The following is a 21,259-nucleotide window of genomic DNA, read 5'->3' as shown; positions in this document are numbered from 1 at the left end:
TAATAGTTGTTACACAGCTGTATTATACGACCGATTTTAACGTTTTGTTGTCTATTGAATGTTTACAGGAGCTACATAACTCTTTGCTAAGATAATCTTTATCTATCGCAATTGGTTGTCAAATATGCTGAAAATTTATGACTACCCGGAAAGATGATTTAATCTTTACAAAATTTGGTTTAATCTAAGCTGATAATTACTACAAATATTTTGATATTATTCACTCTTTCTAACAAGCTAGATAATATTATCTACTGACAAAGAGAATAAGTGTATTACTTTTTCTTGAATCATTTCAATTACAATCCGATAAGATAACCGATAAATTAAAGGATGAGGCAATGCACTTCCTTTTGGATAATTCACACCTCTTATCTGGAAGACAAAACAATGGTTTTAAGTTGTGCAAACTGTTGACTTTTGTGTTTCGCTCACGTGTGTGTCACTTTTGTTTTATTATCAATTTAAATTCGAATATTGCTCTATCTATAAGACACAAGCCTCACTCTCGCTATTTGTTTATGTCAATCCACATGTGTATGTTTTAGTATGTGTCTGAGTGTGTGGGTTATATGTACAAACAATTATCAGTGTTTTAACAAAATGTCTTAGTCACTCTCATTTACTTAATTAACAATTGCAAAATCATTGCCTGCCTCCTCTGTCTCTATTTTCGTGTGTGTTTAAGGTTTCGGTAGCTTCCATATCCGGGCTTTACTCGACGAATTCCGGCTCGCCGGAGTATGTGCATCCTGGATTCTTAATGATGTGCCCGGCCGCATAGTTGCCGCATCGGATGCAGACGTCCAGCGACTTGCCCTGCACAAACTGCGACAGGAAACCTCCAACGAATGCATCCCCAGCGCCATTGGTATCGACAATCTCATGCACCGCCAATTTTGTGACCGGGAACTCCTGCACCGAATCCTGCTGGATGAGCAGCACGGGATCGCAGCCCTGCGTGAGTATGGCAATGCGCGGCCGCGCCGGATTCAGTTTGTCCAGCGCCACCAGTCGCTTGCCAATCTCGCGCAGATCCCCGCTTGGCCAGTTCTGGGCCTCGGCGAAGGCCTGTGCCTCCGCCTCGTTGCCGAAGATGATATCCACGTAGGGCAGGACGGCCAGCAGCGGTGCCATGTAGAATTGCGATATGAATGGTGCGCTGAGGTTCATTAGGAACGGTCGCTGCTTGGCGTGGGCGGTGGCCGCCACCTGCATGATGCTCGGCGGGTTCACGGTAAGAAAGAAGCCCTGCGGAAATGGAAGAGATAGAGGGTAAATATTGGTTTGTCTTTTAAAGAAACTATTATAGTGGTTTACAAAAAATATATATTTAAACATATTACCCCTTTAAAAAAAGTTCACCCAGGTGTTGTAAATAAAGTAATCCAAATTAATTATTTAAAAGCCTTCGAATTTAAATTATATTCTTAAAATCAAGTAAGTTAAAAAATATTTATAAGATTTGTTAAATTTTGAGTTTATTAATTTTGTTACTTTGTAAATGTAATTATTAATTCATTTGCATAATTAGGAAGGAATATGCTAAGGAATCTTTTCAAGATTGGTCTTACTTGCCTGCATTCACACAGAAACATATTGGCAATCAAGAAACTCATAAATTCCCGCTGCTTATAACCTAATCGCTTGTATAGTTATTACTTCCGTCATCGATTTTATGGTATATTACAAAACAAAGGCAATGCACTCACCGAAATATAGTAGTATTGGGCGTTTTCCACCAGAGCCTTGTTGCCGGGCTCCTCCAGATGATCGATGGTGAAGTTGTTGGCCGCCGCCAGATTAGCGCAGAGCGATCGATGAGTGCCGGTTATAAGGACGGCACAGGTACCCGTGGGCACGTCTCTCTTCACCTGGTAGTGGACATCCAATCCGGCAGAACTGGCCTTCTCCTTCAAGATATCGGCGTACCTATCTTCACCGACGCATCCGAAGAAGACAGCCACCTTGGGCTGCCTCAGGATCCACTGGGCGATTCTTAGCGAATTTTGCACAGATCCGCCAGCAAGGAATTCAGCCCGGTAGCCTTCGACCAGCTCCCCGTAAATGGGCATGTGTCGGTCCTCGGCCAGGATCGCATCGTCCTCGTTCATCGAGTACCTCTGCAGGAAATCCAGAGGAACGACGGCGGAGATGTCCAGCAGCGGATTGCCGCAACCCACCAGGATTCCTTCTCTAGGGTAAAGAAAATCAAATGAAATTTAAGCATTATCTCCTTGATTTCAATGAGACGCTAGATTGAAGCCCCGAACCTAACGTTGCTGCTGATACGATCGCACATGTTGCTCGCCTGAGGGTCTGATGCTAATGCGCCCAATTAACTATTCCGTTCAACTTTTGAGTACAGCAAGAGCTTTCAGCGCAATCAGCTGGCGATGGACCTCAGAGATATAGCCCTACCCCCAACGAAAGGAAGACTATAAGTGGGAATATTAAGTATACGCCCAGGTCACACAGAGAAAAGTTGGGAGTAGGTTATAACCAGTTGATTTTTTCAAATATATAGCTGGTTTTTTTTAAAACCAAATCACAAATATTAGATGTTGAACGTCTCGGTTTAAAAATATATTAAGATAAGCATCAACATTTAATCTTAATATTATCTAGTTTTAGAGCTAATATAAAATTTGGTTAAAACTTTCTTAAATCGAACGATAAAAGCAAATTAAAATTGTTCCTAGCACTATAATATTTTTTACATCAATATAACATTTTGGGACGTTATGAGTTTTCTTAAACTGATTATGATTCTTTAATTTTTAAAGATCGAGCATTTCGAAATTAAACCATCCTATAACTAATAATAAAACAATAATCCATTTTTGAGACGCCAGTGTGGTCTTGTTTACGATTCAATTTGTAGTTGTTGGCAAGAATTCGGCCTCCTTATCAGCCGAATATTTCGGACTCGAGAGGTTGTGGCGCCGAAGAACACGCCCGGATATATATATTAATTCATTCATTTACCGCCCGGCAAACCCCCAAACCTCTGTACCCCCATTTTCTTTGTATCTTATGGGTCAACATTTGGAGAACCAAGAATCTAGAGTCTAGAATCTTAATTCCAGATAACGACAGCAAACACGCGCACACAATTTTCACATGTCGCTGTAAATTTTCGGCAATTATGTATAGTGTGTGTATGTGCGAGAATCGGGAGCACATGTTGAGTTTTTTTCTTTATTTTTTGTTAATAATAAAACCCCACTACAGATACAACTTACTGTAGCGTGCTCGTCATTATTGTTGTTGCTGCCTTGACTGCCTTCTTATGTAAACATAAACAAGTTGTAGTAATTGCACTTCAGATCTCCAGGGTGCGCCTTCAACTCTCGATTAAATCGCTATCCGGGGGAGAGTCAGATATAGTCACGGATATTTATAGGAAATTCCGTATAGCGGTTATAGTCGGAAGCGCGAGTTGCGGCCTTTTGGGAATTTGGGATTGTTTATCTTAGTGTTACCAGGTGCCATGGGTCAATCAATGTTTTGCTAACGCGTGGGCACACTGAAAACCGGAATTTTCCTATGCACTGCGAAAAAATGTTGACTAATGGTGGACTACATAATTTTTGAAAGTTCAACAGAAATTTGTAACAGTTTCCTTGGCTTTTGGCAATTAAAATAAATTGGCAACTCTAGTTTTTACGTATTTTCAGCCTTGAGGTTGTTGAATTGGCGAAATTTCAGAATTTAAATTGTAAGGGTCAGCGATTAAGCCATTAGACTTTTGGGGAATATCCAAAATAAATTGGCAATAAGTTGTCCCTCCGTTTGCATTTTCATAGGGCCATTTAAAAATAACTTTGTTTTCAACTCTTAGTTTAATATGGTACATGGCATTGTCATGATTATGTGGCTTAATTAAAGTTAATAATTCTTCAGTCTCCTTTAAATAACTAACATTTTAATAAAATATTTGGTATAGAGCATGTTAAAGCCAAAAAGGCATATCGAAATTCAAATAAATTTGTTATTGATTTCTTTTTATAGAATATCACAAGCTTACTTTGACTGAAAAGTGATCTTAAAATATATACAAAACTGTAAACAAAATTTTAATTAAAGAAATCAATGCATATAATTGTTTTAGCAAGGAGCTGAACGCAGAGTTTGCAGATGGTAATGAACCTCCGAATAAGATGGCAATGCATAATTAATTATTAACAATATGAATTTTAATTATTTGGTATTATCATATTTCCACAAGATTTTTATACGCACTACCAAAATGATAGTTTAATAAAATTAATAAAAATCGTACTGAACGGGGAATACCCTGATTAAATTTTATGGTAATATCGTAAAAATTAGTATTATAAATTGTAAACAGCTATCGATAAATCTTAAATGCGTCTATGTAGCAACTATCGATAGCTGAAAACTCACATCGCCAGCGCCCAGCCGATTTTGGTCTCTTTCTTTCCGGTTTTTCCAAAGGTACAGAAGTGAAAAAATAATTCCCCAAAATGCGAGACATCCCAGCTAATACTAACTTTATATTTTCATTTCTCAGTGAAGTGTATCCCAAACCGCTAAACAATGGCCGACGTTGATGTGTAAGTGGATATTTCATAGACAAAAATCGCAATTTATGCCTTGCTTGGCGAACCGCTTGTTGATGAAATTAATTGGTCCGTGTTTATGAATTTCCATTGATTATAAATTCTCCAATTACTGAACAAGCAAGGCTAAATTATGTTTTTGTGATGCGAAGGGGTCTGAGCAACGATTTAATGCTAATATAACTTGTTTTCCTAATGCAGTGATGTTCCCTCCGCCGCACCCGTTCTGGATGGCGCCATGGACATTAACACCGCCCTGCAGGAGGTTCTGAAGAAGTCCCTGATCGCCGATGGACTCGTCCATGGCATCCACCAGGCCTGCAAGGCCCTGGACAAGTGAGTAGTCCAATATCCCAGATATGAAGGTGTATAACCACTTCTTAACGTTTTAAGTGTATCTGCAGAAGTCTATAAATGCCAACTTTGTAGTTTATTTTAGCTCAATCTGTAGTTGTACGGTAATTAGATAGAAATGCCTTAAAGAGTCTCCATCTTCTAAAACATAAAAACCACGTTTTCGAAAATGCCGGTCCTAGCTCAGACTACATGTAGTCCCAAAAAGGCATCACCAAGCCATTTTAAATACATGTTCTTTTTAGCATCCTAAACATATAGTAATTGTTTCCATCTTAATTCTATTATTCATTTTATTTAGAGAATTGATGGTAAATGTGGGTAGATAAATATTTTGAAAATCCGACGAAAACACGAAACTTCAAAACCACGTGTTCAAAATTTTTAATATAGATGTTGTTTTAAATAATATATAATGTATAAAAAGGGGACTCTTTTAAATATAAAACCTAAGAAGTGTTTTACAACCTTAATAAGCTTGCTTTTGCCGATGCGTCTATGATGAAATTAATTGGTCCGTGTTTATGAATTTAAATTGATTAAAAACCTTCCAATTACTGAGTAAATGTCAGCAGTAAAGCAAACTGTATTAAACCTTTAACCGCTAACAATATACTAACCATTTCCCTTTATTCAATTCAACAGACGTCAGGCTGTTCTGTGCATCCTGGCCGAGTCCTTCGACGAGCCCAACTACAAGAAGCTGGTCACCGCCCTGTGCAACGAGCACCAGATCCCCCTGATCCGCGTGGACTCGCACAAGAAGCTGGGCGAATGGTCCGGTCTGTGCAAGATCGACAAGGAGGGCAAGCCCCGCAAGGTGTGCGGCTGCTCCGTGGTCGTGATCAAGGATTTCGGTGAGGAGACACCCGCTTTGGACGTGGTTAAGGACCATCTCAGGCAGAACAGCTAAACAGCTGTCCCCTGTCTGCTGAATGAGAGACTACGTGAAAGATTTTTTTAAGCTTATCGCTAATTGAAAATAAAACGTAATGCACCTGAATCCAGATGAAAATAAAAGAAAAGTTGACCTTTTACATTTTTGGAATGTTCTATATTAATCAAGCGTATGTGTAATTAACACTGGGATCTAACTAATTCTTAAGGCAGACGAGCTTGTGTTGCGGCCAATCCTTGAGCTGACAGTCTCTGAAAAATAAGAGATTGGTAATTATAAAAGGATTAAATGAAGAACAAAATCTAACCCACCGAGAGCAGTAGTGCACTTGCTTGCAGTTGGCGCACTTCTTTTTGGCCTTTTCCTGGCAAGAGGCACAGTTATGCTCCACTCCTCCATCGCCCCCAGCTCCGCAATCCTTTGGCTCCTCCACTTTAAGATCATCCATGTTCTGCTCCAACTCGCAGAGTAAGTCTGTGCCGTAGGCTTTGCTCAGGCGACTGGCCATAGCGCAGATATCTTCCTTGTTTTTGCTGAGAAACACAGAGTCCTGATCCTGAGCAATCTGGTAGAAGCCGCCGCACCGCTCCACCTCCTTCATCAGCTCCTCCTGGATCTGCGGGATGTCCTCCAGCAGCAGAATCTGCGACTTGGCCGTGTTACCACTGAGCGTCAGGCGGCTGAGGAACATCTTGAGTTCGATCAGCGGTGGCAGTTGGTCCATCAGCGTCTCGTGCATCAGGCCCAACAGCTAAGTAATGTGAATTAATCATAGGAATGTTTGGGTTTGGATAAAAATGGAATCTCCAACTCACCTTGCTCAACTGCTTGCAGCGTGCCTCATTCAAAGTATAGTTCTCCATGATCTGTGCATTTAGGAGAAGCTGGCGCACACAAAACCAGGCCTGAGCCTCCGGCTTGACAATCTTGGCGGCATCATCCACATTGGTCCACTTCTCATCGATGAACTTCTGCAGCCCCTTGCTGGTCTTCCTCTGCCAGGGTCTTAGTTCATACAAAAAGCTAGTCAGATTGAATCTGGAATCTGGAACCCTTAATGCTCACCGGAAAGACAAGACATCCACCATGAGCCAGGGAATGTCATGGGTCACCAGGAGGCGACGGGCGGCGCTCAGGTGAAACAGTGACACATTATCCGCCAGATAATTCAATACAGAGATGCATCGCAGCCCAATCTTATAGATAAAGTCGCGTTTTTGGCGCTCCAGCTCTGTGAGCACCGCCTCATCCACATCCAGCTTGGACTCGTTCTCGTGATAACCCATGCTGACCAGACCAATAACCTGGGAGACCGCCTGGGCACAATAGTCAATCAAATCGAGCACCGACTCCTGCAACGTCTCACAGCCACTGGGATGGTAGAGGCAAACATCCAGGAGGGATACCAAAGCAGCCTCGTGGTAGAGCACCGTGTAGATGAGAAAAGTGGCTTGAGGATTGGGATCGATCTCTAAAAGATGCGGCAGCACTCGGGTCTTCCAGAGGGTCACGCAATATGCCTCGTGGATTAGCAGGCGAAGCTTGTCCCGTGAGATGAGGAACTCCTTGACCTCCTCCTCGCGATTCTGGGCCAACTCCAGGCATGCCTGCTGGCTCAACTTGATGATCATCTCGTGCACCTCCAGCCACTTGGTGCTGCCCACGTCGCGCACATCAAATGGACGAATGCTCTCCACAAACAAATACATTTCCTCCGGATACACAAAATTCACCATTTTCGCTCGTAACTGATTGATTTCTTTAGCACTTTTCAAATCCGTTTGTTTGAAATTTTTTTTAGTAATGTTGGGATAGGTGGTTAAGTAAACAAATTGTGTTGCCATGACAGGCAGCGGTTGCTAAGATCCTGAAATGTTAGCCGGAGAAACTATCCTGCCAACAACCACTAACCATACAACATATAGACTGGTCATTTCATACAACGAATTTGGTCACAAAATTTTTCACTCGGGGAGCCCCAGTGCTGGAATCGGCAGGCCCCGACACTTCGTGTGCCTTCGGGTTTTTTCGCTCTCGTTCTAATTCTTATTTTGACGCTCGCGCTCGAGTTCGGTCGTTCAGTCGCAGAGACGCGCATTTTGAAGAAGGTTGGCCTGCTCTTGAATTGGGCTTTGTATGTATGCGTGTTCATGCATTCTCATACAGGGGTGCATGTGTGCGATCATTTCATTTCGATGCAGCAAGAATATTTTGTCTTTTGCTACTTTTCAGACTTGGTACCCTAACAATATGGGCGTATTCACTATTGGGTTAATGATAAAAATAAGAATATTATATGTTATAGTATATTTTTAATATTTCAGCATATATTTCATCTTGGTTTACAAATTCAAATCAGTGGTAGCAAAAAAATATTTTGCATATATGTATGTATTCCAATTAATAGAAATCAATCTACTGAGATAGGAACAGGGCACATCGCAGTCGGTGTCTGCGCTTAGTGGTTCAGAAAACTTCAAACCAAATCAGCTTTGGTTGTTGTTCTGCGAGCGTATGGTGCCTGCATAGCCTACCGACGATTGAATTTTAGGGGTGGCTACAGAAACAAGAACGTTTTTTAGGACACTTGTTTTGAATGATATGTTTAATGATAATTAATTTTATAATTTTTTTTTATATTAAAAATCATTAAAAGTTTACTTCTTGATTTAAAATAGTAATATAAATTTAAGAAAATCACTTCAAATTTTTTTTGTCTGTACTTTGTAGTGGATAAACAATTTGTTATTTTCCAAGATTAAAACTATAAAATTATTATATGTACATATGTATATTTATCGGTAACTAATTCAAGCGGCGACTTTCAAGAATAAGCAAACATAAAAATATATATAACTAGATCATTAAATAACAACATTAAACAAAATTACACTGCGAATCAAAAAAAAATCAACCAAAACTCATTAAACATATCATTCAAAACAAGTGTCCTAAAAAATGTAAACAAAACAAAAGCCAAACAGCCGTTCTTGTTTCTGTAGCCACCCCTAAAATTCAATCGTCGGTAGGCTATGCAGGCACCATACGCTCGCAGAACAACAACCAAAGCTGATTTGGTTTGAAGTTTTCTGAACCACTAAGCGCAGACACCGACTGCGATGTGCCCTGTTCCTATCTCAGTAGATTGATTTCTATTAATTGGAATACATACATATATGCAAAATATTTTTTTGCTACCACTGATTTGAATTTGTAAACCAAGATGAAATATATGCTGAAATATTAAAAATATACTATAACATATAATATTCTTATTTTTATCATTAACCCAATAGTGAATACGCCCATATTGTTAGGGTACCAAGTCTGAAAAGTAGCAAAAGACAAAATATTCTTGCTGCATCGAAATGAAATGATCGCACACATGCACCCCTGTATGAGAATGCATGAACACGCATACATACAAAGCCCAATTCAAGAGCAGGCCAACCTTCTTCAAAATGCGCGTCTCTGCGACTGAACGACCGAACTCGAGCGCGAGCGTCAAAATAAGAATTAGAACGAGAGCGAAAAAACCCGAAGGCACACGAAGTGTCGGGGCCTGCCGATTCCAGCACTGGGGCTCCCCGAGTGAAAAATTTTGTGACCAAATTCGTTGTATGAAATGACCAGTCTATATGTTGTATGGTTAGTGCAACAACTTAGCTAAATATTCAAAGAAAATAATTCGGTGTTTGACGATCTTTTATTTAGGGGTTGCAAAGGATATAATGCTTTTTTAAAAAACAATGACCCCGTGACGACCATAACAAACGACAAATGGAAAAATATAATTCTGAATGTTGCTAGCCAGTGAATGTATAGAAGAATATATACCTCAGTAGACCGAAAATTATAAATAATAGTTTGCTGTAAATAATATATACTTAAAAACCTTGTTTAGAAATAATTAACCTAATGAACCTTAAGCACAACTTTTCAAAACATCATATAACGATCGTATTCAAAAAGTTATTATTAACTTTTAATTAACTTCACAAAAGAAAATATAGAAAACTATTCTCCTTGATTCAAAAAAGTACCATAAGTTACCGCTTAAAAATAAACCAGCTTTATCAGCATAAACATACAGCAAGTCTAAAATAAACATAGATATTTAAATCCTGGGGATTTATGTAAGCATATTATTTATTTTTAGTTTTAGTGCATAAATAATAATAAAAAGAAATGTTAGGTCTAGACGCAAGCGTACATTTTATTACCTTTTAGAAAATGTAGTTTCTTCTGGCAGTCTGGAGGCTTTTTATTTTCATTTATTTTGGCAACTATTACGCCAGGCCAGTGAATTGTGGCCTCTGATAAAGGCGTTTGGAGCGTTGGCCGTGGACAATTGGAACTCGTTCCGTCACTTTCGCTGAAAAGTTGCGTTGACACTGCGCATGCGTGCCGTGTCATTCCGAAAGAAATGGCGGGAGGGGGTTTTCACTCTCATGTTTCATTTCGGACAATGTTTCTTTCGCTTCATTGTGGCACTGCGCTTGTTTCAATTGTTACTATTAATTTTATTTTATTTATACCCGTCGAGTACTTTTTCTGCACGACGCGACGACAATTGACTTTAAAAGTCGCCCGGACGAAGGGGAAAAAGTTACAACCACTATGAAAGTTTTTGTGGCCTTTCGGCGTTTTCTTCATTTTTCGATAATAACCATAGCGAATTGTAACTAATATAGCTTGATAACTTTCCCAAAAGAAAATGAAAAGCGTCTTTTAATTGTCAGACACGGAGAAATAGATGGAGAGACGAGCATTTACAGAATATGGCGGTTGCGTAATGCCATTAATCGATAACCAATTAACGGAAGCCCTTGCAGTCGATAAGTCAGTTTGTGATGCTTTCAGATTCGTTTCAAACTGAAACTCTTTCTCGCCACAATTATCATAATTACATCACGAAAATAATCTATTCGCGTCTAACCGTTGTGACCCCAAGAGCTGTAAATTATTAAAATTATTAATTGTAAAATTACTTTAATTTATAAGGCGAATAATAATATTATTCAACCAAAGAATCTCATCTTCCTCTGGAAATAGAAATACAACTTATTAAAAAACTACTTTTCAGAGTTAGTCCAGAGTAATATGTCAATACAGACTCATCCCTCACAAAAATTGTAGTACCTTCTGAGCAAGGTTCCGATGACAAAAATATGAGATCACATAATGTATCCACTCTAATCCTTCAACAAGTTTGGTTTAATTGACTTTTTTGGGCTATTTGATGGTAATGATTGGCTTTCTGCTGCTTCAGCTACTGCAAGGACTTTTTTAAATGAAATGATAAGTATTGAAATGAGATCTATATTAAAGACTTTGCTCCAAGTGTTATTATTTTAGGATACAAGGTTCTTGGACAAAGAGGTTTACTTTATTCCCATCTTATTTATCGACAATCAATGCTATAAAATAACAATAGAAAATGCTTAGAGGCTTAGGACTCATTCTGTTTTCGATCTTTATAGTTTTCTTTTTAGTTTGTTGTTGCGCCTGCTGCATTTGCATCGTGTTTACTGGATGCTGTTCGATAATAATGCGTGCCCTTAACTTGAGCCCACCTTATCAGGAAGAAAATCCCCAACAGCAAAATAGACAAATAGTGGTAGGAACATCACCACTAATAACACAGTCAGCAGTGGTAAATTTAGATGAAAGAGTGGCCCCTTGTGTTGATGTAGGGTCAGATGCGATCCAACTTAAAATTCCATAAGTAATTTCAATTATTTAAAAACTGTATACAATTCTATAATGGCACCCTCCTAGTTCCCTTAGTTCTGATGATTTGGAAAAAAGGCTTTTATCCCCAAGACTTTAATAGAATGTTTAGAACGAGGTTAAAAATGAACAAGTTTTTCTTCTTCGAGAATGTTAAAACTACTTAATGTATTGAGAAGAATCCAAAATTATCGAAGTGTTCTGAAGATTTGTCCATCTTAAGAAAGGTTTTGTAACGCAAACTAAAATATATATTTGATATGGGATGAATAACAATAACTTAAAATATATGAATTGTAAATTATATTAATGGTCCTTTTAATAAAGTAATAATAAGAACTATATATCAGCTCTACGATCGAAATGCGAACTGGTAAGTTGGTACGGGCAGTGTTCTGTCAGCACATATTTAAAGTGATCTACATAGCGCAGAATGACTTTACATTAGACTATAATTCTGTCAGTTCTAGTTTGATTTGTGTTGGTCGTCTGCCTGGGCTACTATCTGATATTCTTGGCTTGCTTTTGCATAGACTGTTTTTTGAGGAGCATTCACATGTATCCAGATCGGCACCCACAATGCCAGCGGGTAAACCAATCTGCAGCAGCAACATCGACGGCAGCAGCAGAAGCAGCAGCAACAGCGGCAACATCTGCAGCAGCAACACTTGGCACGACGGCAACAGGTTACGAGTGCGATATTGCCGAAGATCCCATTAACAGCAGCGACACACCAAGTTGTTAAGGAATGGTAAACGTTACCTGGTCCGTCAGTTCAGGTTGAGCGCTCGAGTTGGTCGGTTGTCAGACGCGCGTTACCTCCAAAGAGTTCAAAAAGGGGCTTCCAGTGAAATCAGCGACTTAGTGTGATATACTCATCGTTTCGTGAAGTGTAGTGAAAAGCCAATTCGAATCGGACAAGTCGCAGGCAGAAGGCACAACGATATACGATATACGAGACATTGTTCGACAGAACACCTCAAGTGCCCACCAAGTACAGCCAATAACACAACAATCAACCATCCAAACAGCCAACACACGCAGCTACAAAATGGAATACCGGTGCTTAAGTAGAAGTTCTGTCAAAGTAAGTGACCCCAATAAGCACAAAAAATAAAGACACTAAAGCCGTAGCGCCCACAAGGAGAGGCAGCTGCAAGATCTCTTACACTTCTCTCTTATTTTTTTTTTGTTATTTTTTGTATTTTGCCTGAACTTGGCATTGTTCTCGTCTCCATCGTCGTCTTCCTTTGGGAAACCAGTATGGCATAAAGAACACATATAATATGGCTATATACACATGCAGTCCACAAGTGAAGGCAACACCTTCGGTGGTCCACTAAGTGCCTGGCGTGGAATAATGGCATGGGTTTGGTTGGGTTGGGTTCGCATGGGCTGGGATGTGATAGGATGGGATGGGATGGCAGGGAGTTCTCCAACTGGGCTCTGGCGTTTCGCCCACTTCGACCCATTTCTCTGGCCCGATCGGCCGATCCGTTGGCATGAATTAGCACCTTTCTTGGACTTTCTTTTTGCCCGGTCTTGACGAATTTATAATGAATTTGCCTTGGCCAAATAACTTTTACTATGTTGCGTTCCCTCCGAAAAGCGTATGCATATATATATACAAACCCAGATATGTAGTTTTGTCAGTCGTCTCACGTCTAGGCTGTGGCACTCGAATTGGCAACAGCATTATAGTGTGGCTTAGAGAGCAGTCGCGGTTATGGTTACAAGTGATATATGGCCCTGTCAGGGGGTCGACTCGAGGAATGCGGCAGGAGATCTGACCCTGCGATTGGGCACAGCTGCATTCCTGCGGGAATTACTTGATTTCTTAGTACCAAAGGTTTTGAGACCTACAATTCGGGGCTCAGAACCCTTACCAAAGAATCAAAGAAACCTGTGTGAACTTGACCGACTTAGGACTCTTGAAAATGTTAATCATAGCCGAGAAAGCAAAAACACGCCCACGCTTAGTCAACGATTTCCCTTGAATGGAGTTTTTGATTTCTTTAGGCAATTCGATTCATTCGGTTGTTTTCTCTGCTTGTCCAGCAGATTTCCGAAATTTAAACATCTCAACCGGTAATCTACACAGAACAAAAAAAGTACGCAATCTAATGTTAGTCAGAAATGACCATATTAGTATCTTAGACAAAATACTTTTTTGAGTTACTTGTTAATGGTTTTCCATGATTTATTTATTATTCTTTTCACTAATTTAACTTTAAAATTTAAGGAAGCAAACGAACGTTGGTAACTATTATTAATCAGTAATAGATTAATTGGAGATTAATAAGATACAATATTGGTGATCACCTGGAATCAAAAAAAAAGCAGGTTTTGATTTCTCATAAGTTGTTCATTTTGATAGTAGACGCTTCCAAAGATCCATGATTAGCCAACTCATTTTAAAATATTTAATCGATCTTAAGAGTATCCAATTGTTTTGCTCTGTGTAGCGATGATTCAAAGCGTCGCCTAAATGCTCGAGTGCCAAGCGTGCCCTGGGCAAAAGCGAAATAAAAATTTTATAAAAAGTGGGCTAAACATATTCATACTTTGATTTTTATGGGTTTTGGCCGTTTGTCTTTGAGTCTGCCCTACAGGTAGAATATTCCCATTCAAGAATTCTCATTTTCTGGTATTTTTGCTGTTAGGCTGGCAGACGAACCTTAAAGAAGGTGCGTATAACTATTTGCCAAACGGAGTTATGAACTGTTAAACACAACGGCGTTCTGGGTCAAATATTTCCGAGATCTAAGTTTGCATTCCGATTGGTAGATTGTCATATATTTGTGTTAATTGCCGGCTTTAATGTAGCGCCAAATAATAACAGTACTTGGAGGGCCTGCCCAGAAAATAATGATGCGAATTATCCAGTGAAACTTCTGCCCAGATATGTATCTAGATCTATGGGATAAAAAACCGAGAGCGTAATGAGTAAAAGTGTTGCTGCAGGCAGGTCTCAAAGTCGCGATCTCCATTGTCATTAAAATACCTCGGTTCTAGTTTTGGTTAGCTGAAGCCCACTCTTAGCCCCGTTTCCACGGATTCTTTGGATTCGATTCGGATTCGGATTCGGATCCCACCATCTGGACAATGGTCGCAGTCCAAAAATGAAAGCGCCGCTGTCGTCGACGGAAAAAATGCGGGGGAGTGAAAGGGGCGGTGAAATAACCCGGAGGCGAAATAAGCCAGGTCCATTGCACTTGTCTCGCTCTATCTTTTTGTGGTCTGGGTCTGGGAAAACGTGATCTGCATAGCGGCTGCTTCTTCGGGGAAATAAAACCCATTGAAAGTTTTGTCGCTTCGGGGTTATCACGGCATCGAGTTTTGTTGTTTGTCGCGGAACGAACAAAAAAAGTGGAAAATCCAACGTAAAACAACGGTCTAATGCGCAACGGTGCTGAGAACTGGGAACAGAAAACACTTCTAAAGTTGCTTTGCATACACAAACTGTTCTTCTGTCGATATGTAATTGATCTGTTCTTCTGTCGATATGTAATTAATCGATAAATAGTAACAGCAGATTCTGGAGGTGCCAATAGGTAAAGTTCGATGAAACGATCAACAAATATTTTACCTTCGGATCGGGTTTCTATAGTTTAAAGTTTGTTAATTTATATGTATACACATTTCTGAAGGAAATAATAAATTACATTCCTTTGGCTTTAAACCAGGTTAATTAGCTTCATAATAAATGATTTAAAAATAGAAGATATAAAAATATTTGAACCTTACAAAAAATCGTCGTTGTTTTTAAACGATTTTAAACCGAAATTCTATTCACAATCTATTTTTACTAGCAGTTTGACACACTCCGTGTTGACAGCTTCTCCCGAACAATTGGCCTTTGCTTTTCATCGGCTTTTCCTGACCAACTGATCCACAATCGTCGAACAAAAGCCTTTGGGAAATTGTGTCAGTTAAGCGAAGCCAACGGCCAGGCACAATACTCTCTCGATTCGTTTCAATCACAATGCATTATCACTGACATCCATTGAGAATGTGGAACTGAGGTGCTGTAGAGTGTCAAAGAGGGGGGTTTACGTTTACAGAGAAGAATACCCGAGGCTGTGGGCTACGCTTATCAATAAACCAGTTCCTAAACAGAAAAAAAAATTTGTTCGATGTAGCACACATACTGATGATTATGTACAATGTTTGAAGATTTTTTCTAAGTCTATAATATCAAAAATATATTTCAATTTGACAATGATTATTTCCGATTTAGATTTTTAAATCATCTAATCTGGTCTTAAATAATGCGATAGATTTTAAAAAGAGCATCCTACATTTTTTTACTGTGTAGCAACATTGCGTGCAACGGTCGCAATCGAAATCACAGTCAAAGTCACAGTCACTCGCGACTATTTGTAAGCTGTCAATAATCTGTCGACATTGCCTTGCTTTCCCGATTTTTCCAATTTTCACCCGTGCAGCTGAGCTGTTAGAATATAATTTCATTTGTTATTAAACGCCAATGTTTGTTTATGCCAGCGGGAAAGAGAGAGAGGAAGAGAGATGGAAAGAGAGGGAGATGTAGGTCGTTAACCTCGTTATAACGGCACCTGATCCACGAACGAATCCGCTGCTCTTGACAGTTTTGCTCGTCTCGTCGCTTTGTCTCTTTTTGCCGCTTGTTGCTTTTGCTGTTCTGTCTCTGAGTCTTCGGTTCTTACTAGAGACGGGCCCAAGCCGTGCTTTTTTTCGAGATCCAAGCACGATAGACGCGCGTACTTTTAAAATAGTTTTTTTAATCGTCGTCATACGAAGCTAGATTTTAAACTGAGAATATTAAAAAAAACAGGCCCCTTAAACGGTTTAATTTTTTGCGACATTAAAAAAAAGTATAAAAGAGACACTGCTTTTAAAATAAAAAAATATTTTATACAATCATTTTAAATTATTTATCAAAATGTCATTCTCTTTTACTCTCACATAATTTAAGCACGCTCCCATCTCTGATTCTTTATAGCCCGGCTTAGTTTCGCGGTCTCTTTTGCTCGCAAGCTAAGCATTGTAAAAGCAAAGCATAGACAATCATGTAGTGCACTTTGTTGTTGTTTTTGTTATGTAAGCCTAATGACGGGGCAAACCGAAATTGTCAACGAATGGTCAATGGGTTTTTGATTAATGCGTGAATCGCCGATTTCCAAAAGCCCAATTACTCGAAATTATTTGCATTCGGTACAGTCATGCCGCAATCACTTGAATGAACCCTCGCAGACCTAAGAAAGTCGCCTCATTAGGCGACGAAGGCCCAATCAAGACGGCAATTACCAGGTAGAAATACGTCTTGTGACAGGTTCAAATGGCAATGGCTTCTCCGGGTCCCAGGGGTCCAGTCCATTTCGTCCCGTCTGCTTTAATGTCGAATTAAGAGGGGACCGCACCACACTACGAGCATTTATTAAACAAAATTGCTGAAGAGTCATAAAAACGGAAAGTCGGACCAACCAGCAACGAAATGAAATGACAATGCCGAGAAAAGCGCGTTTAATGAGGCACCAAAGAATTCGACAAAAGACACGGTGAGAGTGGCCATCGTTGCACTATCAAGCTTGGAAGACAGGTCTGGTCTGCACGTGTGTACCGGCCTTTCCCCGCTCCCACCAGACTCATTAAATTCGTGTAATGAATGTGAAAAGAATTAAATAATAGAATTTCGCTTTCGTTTTTCCCACCAGCGCAGAGCACACGCAATGACCATTATGGCCCCATCGTATTATTTTTTGTATTGTCTAATGTCTAACTGAAAAGAAAGTTGGCTAACAAACTTACCAAATGTGCGAACCGAACTGCCGACAAGCAAAACAATAATAGCAGAAAGAAAATATTTATATCAATTAAGAAATATTTGCGGTATTTGCCATTGACAGTTGGACAAAAGGCTGCAAGAAACGCTACGATTATCGCCTCGCACGTCCGTACGTGCAGCGATTTTCTCAGCAGAAAGTCAAATAGTAGGTTGAAAATAAAAAAAAAAGTTGGCAAATTTTGTGCTGCAATTTTAATTCAATCGAAACGGGTTTTTTGGCTTGGCGGGCACTTGATCAGCAGCCAAATCTGCACAGAGAAAGTGAAAGAAAATACATGCGAGCGGATAAATAAAAACCGCAAGAAGAGGCAATAAAAAGTTCAGACCATATTAGAAGTCAGAGTCAGCTTTGCATGCCATGCCGCTGAAAAATGTTGTATGTTTGTATGTATAAACATTTCTACTCAATGTGGGTTTCTTCTCTGTTTTTACTTTCACGTGCGATGCCCCGCGATATGGTTATTTATGAGCTTAATTAATTTGTTTATGGATTTCGGGGCTAAGCGGGTCAAGTATGTACCTACATACATACATATGTGAAAATAGAAATTTTTCATCGGCTGAAACCCTTGTAACTCTCGTCGCCATTGGCGTACTTTAAAGCCTTTTCCCAGAACTCTGTGGAGTCCCCAGCCAGATGCTAGACAAGTACCAGGGGCCATGGTCAGGGTCAGCGGTTCAACGACAGGCGATAAAACACGTTACAACTCTTACGGAACAACAGTGCAGACCAGTCTAGTTGGCTTTTCTGCATGACACAGCACTTCCCTCGACCACGGGCCTATAGAAATGATAGTAACAAAGTCCATAGCATAAATACAGCATTTAGTTCTAGGACCGTTACGTATCTTTTTGCATTTATAGTCTTTGTTCATAAGTCGAACTGTTGTTATAAATACTTAAAAATCTCTGGATTTTTATTTAGGAAATTTATTTCTCTTCATGTTATATTTATAGTTTTGTAGCCAAAAGTCGGACTATAATTTTAACATTTTTCTGACCAGCACCATTATTTTCATAAACTGATTTCATGAAACTCTCTTTTAGTAGTAAAATTAGTTTGATAGAACGTCTTATAAGCCTTGGTTTTTAGTTTTTATACAAAGATACATATACATATATATTTCCTAGTGAAATAAACAGTTATGTCTGCGCTATAAAATTAATTTCGTATTTTTAGACTTCGCCAAATCTACTCGAAATTAAATAGAAAGCGGAAAAGAAAATAACGAAGAAGCAAGCTATTAAATATTTTTTGATATTGAGTCATTTTCTGGGAATGTCTTTTGATGTAGGAGTGTCTTGATGTAATATTATTATCTGCCATGAAAAAGTTATTTAAATACTAGCGTAGCTTAGTAGATTTTGTTATGATTGATTATATCTAATAGTACTAAACCGATTCTTAGTTACAATGGAGTTCCAATTACATAACTTTTATTTGTATCTTTAACATTAATATACAATCTTGCACAATTACAGTATATTAATGAATGTATCTTATATTAATTTGTGTATCATAATCCGTCAACCTTGTTCGCTGTTTAAACCCCTAACCCTCCTAAAAGATGAGACTGCGTTAGCCTTGTGAACAATCTTTCCCGACCGTTTCATAACCCATATCCGTATGCTACATCTTGCAGCACCTAACGGCTCTCTGCGTCATCAGCATCGCACTCACCTGCGCAAATGCGGCTTTGTGGCCGAGTTACAGTAGCGACGATGCGCCCCCCAGTCGCTGCAGCGGTGGGCGTGGCCTGAAGTACCTATCCGGCGATGCGCTCACGGATTCACTGGACTGCCTGGGGCCCAACAATGCGCCATATCCAAGGTGAGTCAGTGGAAATGTGGTCAGTAACTTTCTTTTCTAACGCCCATAACCCCCTAATTGGGATCTCTGCAGCGCGGCCGTGGCGCGCACATTCTCCAATTGGAACGGAAACTCGCGACGTGGCCGCCAGAGCAAATTGCCCAGCACACTGGACCCCGCCATAACCACCAGTGCTCTGCTGAGGGCCTACGACGAGGTGAATAACGAGGCCGTCGGAAGCAGTCGCTATGGTAAGTCGGTCACCGCATCGCTGATTGATTGATTGACCGATGATTGATTGATTGATCCCATCCCATCTCATCGCAGGTCGATCGCTGAAGAACGCCACCCCGGCGCAGCAGTGCAAAAGTGAGACGCCGGCGCGACTCTGCAAGACCCGCTACAACACCACGGCGCCCATGTACGGGGTCAGCCTGACCTCCGGACAGCCGGTGACCATCGTCCAGAAGTTCCCCGATCTCCTCCAGCAGGTGGTCTTCGAAGTGTGCGAGTAAGTAAATAGCAGGAACGCCAAGTTTTTGGGGAATATATACCGGGGTGTCTCAAATTCCAACCCTTTCTTTATTTATTTATGATGGATTAAGAATGTGAAATATTATAATATGTGTAAGCACTACTTGAAGGGTGGTATTAATTGGTGTTAACACTACATGCAGGTTAGTCTCTATACTAAATGTTCTTCATATGATAAAAACAAAAATAGTTGTCCGATTATTTTTAACTTTCTTATGTCATTACTTATATTAAAGTTTATATTCGATGATTCAATGAATTTTTTTTATAAAAACCTTAAAACCTCACAGGGAAAATAAACTTAAATATTTATTAAAGATTATTTAATAATTGTGGCTGCAAAGATTTCACTAAAGAAGCTGATTTTCAAACGTTAATATAGTTCAACATATAGTAACTTTAAAGTAAAGTTAAATATGATAGCTAACAATACGTAAATAATTATTTTGAAATTAAATTAAAAATATTTTTGAAGCGTAATTTAAAGTGATAAATTTTGTATTCTCTTCCAGATCTTCTGAGTGCGATGTGGTCCGGGGCGAGTGTACGCAAACCTATGTACCCTACCTGTTCCTGGTCATTCCCCTCGGTCCGGTGACGCTGACTGGCCAGGATTACGTGCTGGTGGAGAGCGGATGCGTCTGCAAGCCCAAGTACTCGACGGGCGCCGCCCAGGAGCCCAATATGATACCTTAGAAGGAGCAGGAGGAGGCGGTAACCACCAGGAACACCAACAGCAACCAAAAGAACTGAGCGAGTTTTGGGTCGGAGCGGAGTGGAGTGGAGCTGGTCTGAACTGGCTGGCTGGCTAAATTAATGTGTACTTAAAAAGAGGAATTATTTTTTGTAGCGAAATCAATTTTGCAATGTTATTTAATGTTTTCCCCATCTCTCATTCTCCTTTCATCCCTCTCAGCTGTATAAAATTGAAATGCAATTTTGCTCGAAAAATAATCAAATCCTAATGTTAAGTCTAAATTTAAACAAAATTGAATTAATGCCTCCGAGCATTTGTAGTGTGTATTTATTAGAACCCCTAATTACGGCATTTCAAAATGCAAAATAAAAACATTCGTTTCGAAATGTGACATGATTCGTTTTATTAATGGTAAAGGGAATTATGTTGTTTCTAATTTTATATTTTAAATTTATGTGTGTCTCCAGTTTTCGTCAATAGTCTGGAGCATACACCCTTTCTTTAAAGCTACATATCAGGCATTTTAATGTCATTGAAGTAACTTGCACTTTGGTGTTAATAATTTTTCCATACTGAATTCCAAAATTATTTACTCGATTAAGGAACGTAAAAAAAACTAATCAGTGATAATCTAATGATTTTGGAAATGGCAATTTATTTAGATATTTGTAGCTTCTATACAAAGAACAATACTGCCGTAAATAATAATGTGAGTGACAAGGTAAAATTAGTGATTACTTTCTTTAAAAAAATTTGAAAAATATAAAAGAATGTAACGTTTTGTAAAGTACTTGGTATGAGAGTAATTAGATAACCAAAT

General features: G+C 39.4%; 4 protein-coding genes and 2 non-coding genes across 7 annotated transcripts; 4 read left to right on the top strand and 2 right to left on the bottom strand.

Annotated features, from left to right (window-relative positions):
* Positions 1-394: 394 nt before the first annotated feature.
* On the bottom strand, positions 395-3,482 carry LOC108037770 (adenosine kinase). 2 transcript variants are annotated; one of them, XM_044457902.1, is made up of 3 exons: positions 3,246-3,482; positions 1,713-2,196; positions 395-1,251 (listed from the first exon to the last, which is right to left on the bottom strand). In XM_044457902.1, exons 1-3 carry the CDS (start codon positions 3,260-3,262, stop codon positions 715-717), a joined length of 1,038 nt encoding a protein of 345 aa, XP_044313837.1. In that variant the 5' UTR covers positions 3,263-3,482; the 3' UTR covers positions 395-714. The 2 variants fall into 2 exon arrangements, with proteins under 2 accessions (XP_044313837.1, XP_044313836.1); XM_044457901.1 differs by lacking the exon at positions 3,246-3,482 and adding an exon at positions 2,274-2,398.
* A 917-nt stretch (positions 3,483-4,399) lies between these two features.
* On the top strand, positions 4,400-5,977 carry LOC108052335 (40S ribosomal protein S12). The gene is made up of 4 exons (XM_017134716.2): positions 4,400-4,461; positions 4,538-4,580; positions 4,788-4,922; positions 5,586-5,977. The coding sequence occupies exons 2-4, from the start codon at positions 4,564-4,566 to the stop codon at positions 5,851-5,853; spliced, it is 420 nt and encodes a 139-aa protein (XP_016990205.1). The 5' UTR covers positions 4,400-4,461; positions 4,538-4,563; the 3' UTR covers positions 5,854-5,977.
* On the top strand, positions 4,637-4,707 carry LOC123037460. The gene has a single exon (XR_006417505.1). It is a non-coding gene; the product is annotated as a small nucleolar RNA U18 (small nucleolar RNA).
* On the top strand, positions 5,436-5,506 carry LOC123037459. The gene has a single exon (XR_006417504.1). It is a non-coding gene; the product is annotated as a small nucleolar RNA U18 (small nucleolar RNA).
* Positions 5,971-7,749, bottom strand: LOC108052333 (zinc finger MYND domain-containing protein 10 homolog). Its single transcript, XM_017134714.2, has 4 exons — positions 6,904-7,749; positions 6,654-6,843; positions 6,150-6,589; positions 5,971-6,089 (listed from the first exon to the last, which is right to left on the bottom strand). The coding sequence occupies exons 1-4, from the start codon at positions 7,680-7,682 to the stop codon at positions 6,035-6,037; spliced, it is 1,464 nt and encodes a 487-aa protein (XP_016990203.2). The 5' UTR covers positions 7,683-7,749; the 3' UTR covers positions 5,971-6,034.
* Positions 7,750-12,329: 4,580 nt separating this feature from the next.
* LOC108052334 lies at positions 12,330-20,830 on the top strand. The gene is made up of 5 exons (XM_017134715.2): positions 12,330-12,658; positions 19,042-19,229; positions 19,302-19,459; positions 19,536-19,719; positions 20,255-20,830. The coding sequence occupies exons 1-5, from the start codon at positions 12,623-12,625 to the stop codon at positions 20,436-20,438; spliced, it is 750 nt and encodes a 249-aa protein (XP_016990204.1). The 5' UTR covers positions 12,330-12,622; the 3' UTR covers positions 20,439-20,830.
* The last annotated feature ends 429 nt before the right edge of the window (positions 20,831-21,259 follow it).

This window comes from Drosophila rhopaloa, unplaced genomic scaffold, assembly GCF_018152115.1.
Source record: "Drosophila rhopaloa isolate 14029-0021.01 unplaced genomic scaffold, ASM1815211v1 contig_163, whole genome shotgun sequence".
Classification (NCBI taxonomy): Eukaryota; Metazoa; Arthropoda; class Insecta; order Diptera; family Drosophilidae; genus Drosophila; species Drosophila rhopaloa.
Note: the sequence above shows the minus strand (reverse complement) of the source record. Positions and strands in the feature narration are given on the sequence as shown.

What these genes read in the sequence shown, in the direction of transcription:
- LOC108037770 (XM_044457901.1), bottom strand. Translation starts at nt 2,302, where the DNA reads ATGTGCGATCGTATCAGCAGCAACGTTAG. An exon ending in CGTATCAGCAGCAACGTTAG is followed by an intron (nt 2,197 to 2,273) that starts GTTCGGGGCTTC and finishes TCTTTACCCTAG; the next exon opens with AGAAGGAATCCTGGTGGGTT. An exon ending in CCCAATACTACTATATTTCG is followed by an intron (nt 1,252 to 1,712) that starts GTGAGTGCATTG and finishes CCATTTCCGCAG; the next exon opens with GGCTTCTTTCTTACCGTGAA.
- LOC108052335 (XM_017134716.2), top strand. An exon ending in GCCTGCAAGGCCCTGGACAA is followed by an intron (nt 4,923 to 5,585) that starts GTGAGTAGTCCA and finishes TCAATTCAACAG; the next exon opens with ACGTCAGGCTGTTCTGTGCA.
- LOC108052333 (XM_017134714.2), bottom strand. Translation starts at nt 7,682, where the DNA reads ATGGCAACACAATTTGTTTACTTAACCACCTATCCCAACATTACTAAA. An exon ending in GCTGCAAGCAGTTGAGCAAG is followed by an intron (nt 6,590 to 6,653) that starts GTGAGTTGGAGA and finishes CACATTACTTAG; the next exon opens with CTGTTGGGCCTGATGCACGA. An exon ending in CAAGTGCACTACTGCTCTCG is followed by an intron (nt 6,090 to 6,149) that starts GTGGGTTAGATT and finishes CTTATTTTTCAG; the next exon opens with AGACTGTCAGCTCAAGGATT.
- LOC108052334 (XM_017134715.2), top strand. Translation starts at nt 12,623, where the DNA reads ATGGAATACCGGTGCTTAAGTAGAAGTTCTGTCAAA. An exon ending in CGTCGGAAGCAGTCGCTATG is followed by an intron (nt 19,460 to 19,535) that starts GTAAGTCGGTCA and finishes ATCTCATCGCAG; the next exon opens with GTCGATCGCTGAAGAACGCC. An exon ending in GTGGTCTTCGAAGTGTGCGA is followed by an intron (nt 19,720 to 20,254) that starts GTAAGTAAATAG and finishes ATTCTCTTCCAG; the next exon opens with ATCTTCTGAGTGCGATGTGG.